At 28.8% G+C, this 9,454-nt stretch overlaps 1 protein-coding gene across 1 annotated transcript; it reads right to left on the minus strand.

Moving 5' to 3' along the window:
* Nucleotides 1–4,570: 4,570 nt before the first annotated feature.
* LOC110627912 (vesicle-associated protein 4-1) lies at nt 4,571–7,936 on the minus strand. Its single transcript, XM_021774302.2, has 7 exons — nt 7,351–7,936; nt 6,756–6,826; nt 6,313–6,394; nt 6,071–6,189; nt 5,147–5,224; nt 4,908–5,027; nt 4,571–4,790 (listed from the first exon to the last, which is right to left on the minus strand). The coding sequence occupies exons 1-7, from the start codon at nt 7,697–7,699 to the stop codon at nt 4,734–4,736; spliced, it is 876 nt and encodes a 291-aa protein (XP_021629994.2). The 5' UTR covers nt 7,700–7,936; the 3' UTR covers nt 4,571–4,733.
* Between the last annotated feature and the right edge of the window lie 1,518 nt (nt 7,937–9,454).

A 9,454-nucleotide genomic window follows, 5' to 3' on the forward strand; every position in this document is an offset into this window, starting at 1 on the left:
AGAGCCGTTAACTATTAAAGTCTAGATATATAGAAACCGCATGGGTAATGCGGGTCTGGAATAGATAATGTGATAATTATCAAAGTCTAGATATGTAGAAATCATATGGGTAGAGTGTATAGTTTGGATTCAGGAAAGTAGATCTTTATCCATTTGAAACATTTTTTTAAAATTAATTTCCTAATTATCCTCAATTGGTAGATTTGGAACTTTCATTTCCTCTAAGTGATTTTGTGCACTATGCAGCAAGCCAGCAAGTGCACCTGCAATGTACATCTCTTGCATCTTTATAGTTGATTAAAATACAAAATGTTGTTTTAACGCAACAAGTTTATGATTTGCAGTAAGAAATTGAGAAAGATAAAAAAAGAAAAAATTCAGGAATAAAATTAAAAATAATAAATAAAAAATGAATGAAATGAGAAATGAGATAAGGAATGAGGTGAAAAATGATTTAGATAAATTAAAGTCCTTTTTTATGGAGCAGATGTAGGTCTTCGTGATGAAACAAATGGCCAAATTAGCGAGTGGTTTGCCAACTCCACCTCCTCCATCATGTAGTGGATTGTACTTCATTTTATAATTTATCTAATAGATTTTAGCATATAAAAATTAAGTTAGATTTTAAATGAACTATTTTATTAAATATTTGTAATATAATTAAATTTTATAATTATTTTTTTTAGAATATTTATTTAATTTTGACTGAATATTTGTTGATATATGTTGAAATTTATTGACACAGGTTGAATATATAAAAAAATTAATAATTTATTTTCTTACATTATATTAATTTTACCGATGAAATAAATCGTCAGAGTATTTTTAATAATTAATATTTTACCGACGCTAAATTATTATCGCTAATATTATATTTATTAAAAATAATATAAATTATTATCAACGAAATATTTATCATTAATTAAATTAATATATTATAATATATTACCATGACTAGAATCATTCGTAAAATTAAAATTTTTTTAAAAATATACTAACAATGCATTTCGTCGATGATAGCATCACTATTTCATCAAATTCAGCTCATAAAAAATAAAAAATTATTGATCAATTAATAAGTAATTAGCAACGAAATGAATTGTCGGTAAATATACCAATGACACAATGTTATTGGTAAAATGTTACTATTTCATCGTTGGAAAAATTTATTAATATTTTATCGATGCTAGCTTTTTCGTCGAAAAGGTTTAGTGACGAGCTAAATACCAATGACTCGTATTTCATCGCTAATTCTTCAATAACTTTATTTATCGACAAATTTGATTTTTTACCGATAAAAAATTTGATCGATATATTTTTATTTTCTTGTGGTGTTTATATTTAGATAAATACTTAATTAATGGTGTTATACAATAAAACTTAATATTTATATGAGTATCATACCTAACTATTAAATTTTTATTAAACGAAACAAAAAACATATTATCTATTTTATTTTTTTTTAATGGACGATTCATTATCCATTCTATATACTGCAAATATATTTTTATCTATATTTATCTCAAAAATAAATTTTTTTTATAGTACTTAGAAGTACATTATTTTTATATGCATTATGAATTTGGATTTACATTTCCTCATGGACCATAGAACTTGAAATTGGAAACAACTTCATATCCAACATGACCTTTTTTTTACATGATAATTCAACTGATACCATAAAATTAGTGTCTGATATTGTCTTTAACTTTGAGTTTATTTCTAATAAAACTAAACAATGCACATGTGGGAGTTCTCTTTTTTTAAATTCAATTATGTATAAAATAGTTACCGTTGGATTAAAGAATTTTTTTATTTTTAAATCATCTATTAAATAATTGATCTTAACTTTAAAAACTCGACTAATAATGTCTAGTCTATCTTAAGGTATTTGGCACAAAATCATACTTTAATATATGCTTAATTTCTATCCGATTTAGATTATATGTAAATGTTATGAATAAATCAGAATGACCATAAAATTTATATATAGTTATTATATCGTGATAATATTCAAACATATATCTAGAATTTTTAGTATAACTGGACGGTAAAATCATTGATTTATCAATATTATTTCTACAAATGTCCTCTCTAAAATCTAAGTTTCTAATTCTAAGGTACATTTCTAATCGTAAATAATGTTGACAGTGTTGAAAGACAAACCTAAATGTTCTTCTTCAACAAATGTAAATGCGTCAATAATAAATTATTGAAATAATATGCCTCCATTTAGCAATATGTTCACTTCCAATGACCTTTGCAACAAAAGATATGCATAGTATTTACGCATAATCTTTGATTTTCGAATTTAAAGAATCAATATCAAACATTCAACTTTTCAAAATAAAGTATCTTAATAATTACAAACATGCTTTGGATCTTTTAGGTAAGTTTTTGCAAGTTCAACCCTAAAAAAAATCATTTCATAAAAAATAATAAAAGACATAAGCATATGACGCACTATCAAATCTTGATTTCCCATTCGATTAGCTCAAATAGGTGTATGATTCAAGATACATCTGCATGCTTTAATCTCTGCGTTCTCATATATATGAACATCCAATAAATTTTCAGCAACATAAAACTTGTAATCAAATGGACGTTTCACATTGCAATGGATTTCACAAGAAGCAACAGCTAAGATATGTCAATTCCACGATTATTATAGTCAAAACCTAAAACTGTGAAACCAATGAATTAATGAAAAAACAAAGAAGCAAATCATACTTTAGAAATAAATATGGAATAAATATCGGATGATACCTTCATCAAAATATGGGCGGTAGCTAGTTTTGATCCTATCTTCACATAACCGATTTTAAAAGGATAAGCTTAATTAGTATAAAAAAAGGCAGAATTCGTTGCAGGGGCGGAGAGAGGGTACGGCAAGGGGGCACGTGCCGTACCGGCGACCGGAAAATGCTTTGAAGGGGATGAAGGTGCCGCAGCGGCGCAGCCGGTGGTGCCGCAGCAGTGCACAGCGGTGCCCTACCAAAGGGAAGCTCCTCCCTCCGCCCCTGATTCGTTGTATAAGGCCATTAGTGTTATTTTCCTTCTTTAATAAATTAAGTCTCTTTAATTTTGTTTCAACTTCTTTTTCAAAATAATTCTTTATAATCCCATTAAGATAGGTGCAATGGTTGTGCCATAAACAAGCCTTTGACAACATGCATTCTAGCAAGTAAAAGGAAAGGGTAGAACTAGATAATTGGAGGGGACATAGGGTGGGAAAGCAATAGAATGGGCGTGCTTACAATTCCATTGAAGAGTATATATATATATATTAAAGAGCCAAATCATAACATATCAATTTTGTAATAAACCAGGATAACATGTTAGAACGGTTTTATTATTGCTGCATCAATGTTCATGAAAATTTATGTTCTTAATTAGAATAGGTGAATTACAATCTAAGAGCCATGTATTTTTTGAAATTAGTTGCTTAGTTTTTTTCTAAATTATTGAATTGAAACATCATTATGTTTTATGAAATTAAACTATTTAATATTTCAGTCAAAAGAAAATGTTAATCAATTTATTTTAGTCTTAAATATTTATATAAAATAGTTCCTATACTTTTAGCTGCATATTATTTATCCCTATAACTTGATTTAATTATATATACTATTTATTCTTTAACTTAATTTAATTTATTTATTTTTCAATTAAAGTTAAAACGAATTGTCTAATAAATAAAAATAATAAAATAGTTTGATTTTACAAAATACAAGAACCTTTTAATTGAATGATTTAAGAATGTAAACTAAATAGTTATTTGAAATATAAGATTTAATAGTGATGTGAGTTAAATGAAGTTGTGCCGCGATTAGTTATTTTACAAGAAAGAGAACGTGAGGTAATTGACACTTATGACAGTTACTCCGATGCGCAAGTTAGTAAACTGAAAAAAAGGGCGAATGTAATAAATTGCTTAAAATTTAAGAGTAGTTGTGTAAAAATGTGTATCTTAGTCTCTGCAATCACTAGTTTTTATATTGTAAGAATATGGAATTAATTATCGTATATCCTGAAAGTTCGATTGGTACCGGCTAATTAATAGGAGATCTTGTAATTATAGGTATAATGAGAATCTGCTGGATTGTATTTGCTAACGGTAACTTTATGTGAAGAATTGACTTATTCAGAAGAGTGCTAGTTTTGTTGAAGAACCAAGTGCTATGGTATTCGAGTATTCCTTTCCACGGATGGAATCGTGTATCAATCTATCAGACTCTTGCCACTAACTTTATTTTATGGTAACAGTTCATAACCTATTTTGGGTGATTATTGTATTACATCAAATAGTAATTTACCTATTTAAATTTAGTAAAAAACCATTATAGTGCCTATGTTTGGAAGAAAGATTTAAAAAGTAAAGGGTTTTTTAAGTATGTTTATGTTTGGCATGAAACTTTTTAATAAGTATAAGATTATAGGATGTTCTAAAATTTCACTTTTTAAACCCATTAAATTAGAATATTACAAAGGTCTTAGATACTTTTCCTCCCATTATTTTAATTGGCCTTATTTTGTAAAACCTTTTTTCATTTCATCCAAACATAATATATAATTTAAAAGGAGAGGAAGTGGACTTTACCCTATCATCATATGTAGAAATTTGCTTTACAAACTCTTATGTCTTACAACTCTTTGGCACACAACAACAGGCAAAGAACTAACATTATATAAAGAAAGCCTCAAGTCATCAAAAACAACTAAAAAAAAAGGTTTTACACAGAATCCACTTCAATCTGCTGTCTCGCCAAGTATCTTTCTCTTCGCTCCTTCTAAGAATTCAAAAAAGAAAAAAAAATTATACGAAAATTACAAAAGGCTCACTTCCATAAAGACTAAAAATAATAACAATAAAAAAGAATAAGAAATAACTATTAACTAAATCTCACCCATTCATCTATAACAAGTCCTTCACCTACAACTCTAGGTCCTGTGTCTTCAGGAGGCTTCTTGCGTGCCTCTAGCTCAGCTTCTGCTTCAGCCAATTGTCTCCTAAGTTTTTCTAGTGCCTTCACAAATATGTATATAACACGTACAATTTTCACTCAATGATTCACATCATTCTAATTTTTTCCAGAACACATGATTAATATTGCAAGTACACAACTGATTTATGAATTTTACTTACAGGGTTAGGGCATTCAGGATCTAGAAAAATTACTCGCAAAATTTGCTCAACTGTTGCTTGATCCTTTTGCTCATCAAACTACATATAAGAAGCAAAAACTATAATTTTAGCTATTTCTTATACTGTTTTTTGACAAAACTTTATGGATTATTAGATTCAGAAGTAGTCTGTTGCAGCCATAAACTTAGCCTTGATGTATATATTGTCAAAACAAAATGTTAAGAGAAAACTATTACTTAGCCCTTATAATATAGAGAAACTCATTAGTTGATCCCTCAATTTTGAAAAATGCATTAAAATGTCCCTGACATGTTAAAAATTCTACTAATTAGCCCTTTGTTAGTTTTAGCCATTAAGTATTGTAAAAAAGTCTAAAATGCTCCTGAAACAGAGGTACTAATTAATAAATTTGAGAGATCAATTAATAATCTTTTTAAAACTATAGGGACTAAATAGTAAAATATTTAGTAATAAATTAATGGAAAAACTACTTAATAGCCTTTTAAAATGTCAGTGACTTTTTAATGCATTTTTCAAAATCGAGTGATTAACTAACAAGTTTCTCCGTACTATATAGAGACTAAGTAGTAATTTTCTCAAAACTTAGTTGATTTCTTCTTTTGGTACCATTGACTCCAAATGGGTTTTGAACTAGAGACTTCTTAACTCTGGAGAATGGATACTACTCCAGTACCAATAAACTAAAAAGATTAATTGATTTCAAATGAGTTAAATGTCAAATTTAAATAAGAAAATTAATTGCTATCAATGAATGCTTCGCATACATATATGAAAAACCAGCCAAGAATCACGACCATGAATAGAAGAAAGTTGCATCAACATAGTTGGAAAATGAAGAAATTCCAAAAGAGATAACCAAATCATGCACTATTAGTAACACCAATGATGGTTCAGAAAGTATACCATCTCAGGCACATATTCCATTTCTCCTTTCGCTTTTAAGCTCATGATCTTGAACTTGACCCTGCTCTTCTGATCCAACGGTCTCTCATTGTTCTCAGGAGGCTCCACAAACTTGAACACTGTAAATTAACCCATGATTCAGAAAAGAATTAATCCCTTAAATCTATTTTGTTACAGAAATATTATATGAACCTTTGTGTAAAATGAAAGAGAATGAAAATTTGAGAAGATTGATGAATTACCAGTAGCTATAAGACTTTCACCTGGAGCAAGTATCCCTCCAGGAGGTCTCATGTAACAACTCTTTGGTGCAGTTGTTTGGAACTACAGAAGCCAATAAGATTATTATCCAATAATTTGTTGAATTAATTATAGATTATTATCCAAAAAGGACAGTTTTAATTGAGTTTTTGTTAATATATATGAGTAGGTATTCCACTACACAGCCTACACTCATAGGTGGTACATCTAACACATGGGTCCCATTTGAGACAATTTGAAGCCTTTTTTTTTTTTTTTTAACTCAAATTTAAGTAGAAACTGCTAATATTTGTCACATTCCTGTCAGCCACTTCGATCCAGGTTGTCAATCAAAATTATTGTAGAAATACTTATAAAACCATTATGTCCATGATTTGAGAATATAAAATTATATTACAGGAATTGATTTGACAATATTCCATACCTTGAAAGCCGCATGAGATTTAGAAATGTTTTTTATGCCAATAGCACTTCTCACCTGTTTACCAGGTTCATCTTCAAACCAGAAATATTGGAACCAATCAGATGCCAAGAAAACGTAATGCACAAAGAAAATTTTACAAAGATTAATTCTTATTGTCTGTTATAAAGTAGAATTTATAATTTTAAACCCAGATAAAACAAATTAACAATAAAAAAAGCTCATCAAATCCCGATAGTAGAAACCAAATGAGTTTGTCAACATTCATGAAAGCTCAGCTAGGGACAAAGGAAACTTATCATTCTTAAAATTGAAAGGAGAAATATACATATCTTACTATGTAAGCAAATCTAATTAACTGAAAAAGAAAAGATAAAAAGGAAAATCAACCCAGATCATCAATCTCATGTCAAGCAAAAGTTGAAGGTAAGAATCTGATCGGCTCTTACTCATAGAATCGACAAACAAGACGATTCAGATCAGATTTAGTAAAAGAAGGATGAATGAAGACACAATGCAAATCAAAGTATACGGCATTAAAAGAGAACAAGAGAATGAAAACAGCTAACATTATAAGATGATATGTAAAGAGGCTTACAAGGAAAATAGAGCTTGTTAGGAGGATCAAGCCTAAGTCTTCTTCTAGTTGGCAAAAGAGACTTGGCAACAAGAGACACCGCAGTAACAGTCGATCTCTCTGCTCCTCCTGGCTGATGAGTCTGGCTCTGCTGGCAAGCATTACTGCCAGTGATACTATTATTACTACTCATAGAGCTAGAAGATGTGCAGGTGGAAGAAGAAGAAGAAGAAGAAGAAGAAGAAGAAGAAGAAGACGAAGAGGAAGAGGAGGAAGAAGAAGCTGTGGCATTGTTAGTTTGCCAAAAGGGCATTTTACAGAGAGTCCAAACCTTCCTCACACTCTCTTGTTTCTCTCCATTAAGATCCATATTCCTTTGTGTCTTAAAAAGATAAAATTTGTTTTTTGAGTTTTAAAATGGAATTTCTTTTACGGTTTTGTGTTTGAAAGAGGTGTCCTGTGGCAGTGAAAGTGAAAGATACTCTTCACAGCTTCTTTTGTCACCTTACTTCGATTGTAGGCAATTTATGCAGTATGTTGCCATTCTACACGAACGTTGGATCTCAAAGTTCGGGATTTCGGTGGATTTCATTGGTCTATTTGAGGTCCGCTTATGCTTCCACTCTCGGGGTTCACACTTGTGATTCTTGCTTTCGGTTGTCGGTTGGGTGGAGAAAAATTAAAAATGGGAAATCATCGACCCTTTTTATTAATTGAAATTGTTTTATATATCTGTTGGCTGCCTTTTGCTTATTTTGTTTTATTGAACTTTGACTTGATTTCATTTTTGAAATAACTATTTAAAAATTCGAGCTTAAATTTTATACACATTTAAGTTGGGAAGGATGTTTCACTAACATTTCCTATAAGTCATTTAGCTTATTACTCCATATGATATTTTGTTTTGTAAGCACAATGTACAAGGAGGCTAAATACCAAAAGATACTGCCTTAGAACCCAAAACCTAACTCCAACCCATGTTATTTCCCTTTTACCCTATGTTTCCTTCTAGTCAACTTTGTGACTTTTATGTTTCTTATGGACATAAAGCATTTTAAGGTAAGTTTAACTATGTGTCCACCCCATGTTATTCACCTTTTACCCAATGTTTCTTTCTAATCAACTTTGTGACTTCTGTGTTTTTTATAGACATAAAACATTTTAAGGTAGGTTTAACTATGTAATAGTAGGATTAGTTTGAATGTTCGAAGTTTATTTAAAATTTATTATATTTTCTTATTTCAACTGGTTAGAATTATGAATATTTTAGATTGTAAATAGATTATTTCTATATATGGTTTGCCTAACTTATGTTAATGGGGTTTTTATGTTGAACTTTTGTTCTTCTATTCTTAAAGTAGAGCTACTTTCTATGACACATTGTGGATTTTTTCCTTTTTTTCCTTACTCTATAGTTTTCATTTTTAATCACAAAATCGTTTAGAAAAGGTTCGTTTAGAGAAATTTTATATTGTCTCAAATAAATTTGTGAGTCTTAATTATGCAATTATATGAGACATAATTGCGTGGTAAATTAAAAAAATCTTAATGAACAGTTTCATTATTATTTATAAAAGGGCATATTTAGGAATGTTATGTATAATCTCTGTTAAATTATCAAACTTGATTATATAATTAATTGAGATATAATTTTATCGTAAAAAAAAAACTTTTAGAGATGATTTCATTATTATCTATAAGAACATGTTTAGAGATGTTATGAATAGTCTCTAATAGATTATCAAATTTAGCGTCACGATTCATTAAAACATATAATTTTATCGCAAAATAAAAATTTTAAAGACGATTTTGTTATCGTCTGTAAAATCGAATCAAGACACGCTAGTTTGACTCAATAAAAAAATTTAATATTTTATTAATAAATTCTAACATTTCATATAATTTAATAGTTAAAATCTAAATTCAATTTTACTACAAAATTATAATTATAATTAACATTTAAACTGAAGCTATAATAATCTAAAAAATTATATGTAATTAAAAATGTTAAAATTTGATTTTTTTTTCATTTTTACCTAAGATTTTAAATAGATAAGGTTGAATTTTTTTTTTCTTAAAAAGATTGGATGATGGGGTTATATTGATATCCACAAAAAAAGGGGGA

The sequence above is a fragment of the Manihot esculenta genome, chromosome 12, assembly GCF_001659605.2.
Source record: "Manihot esculenta cultivar AM560-2 chromosome 12, M.esculenta_v8, whole genome shotgun sequence".
Classification (NCBI taxonomy): Eukaryota; Viridiplantae; Streptophyta; class Magnoliopsida; order Malpighiales; family Euphorbiaceae; genus Manihot; species Manihot esculenta.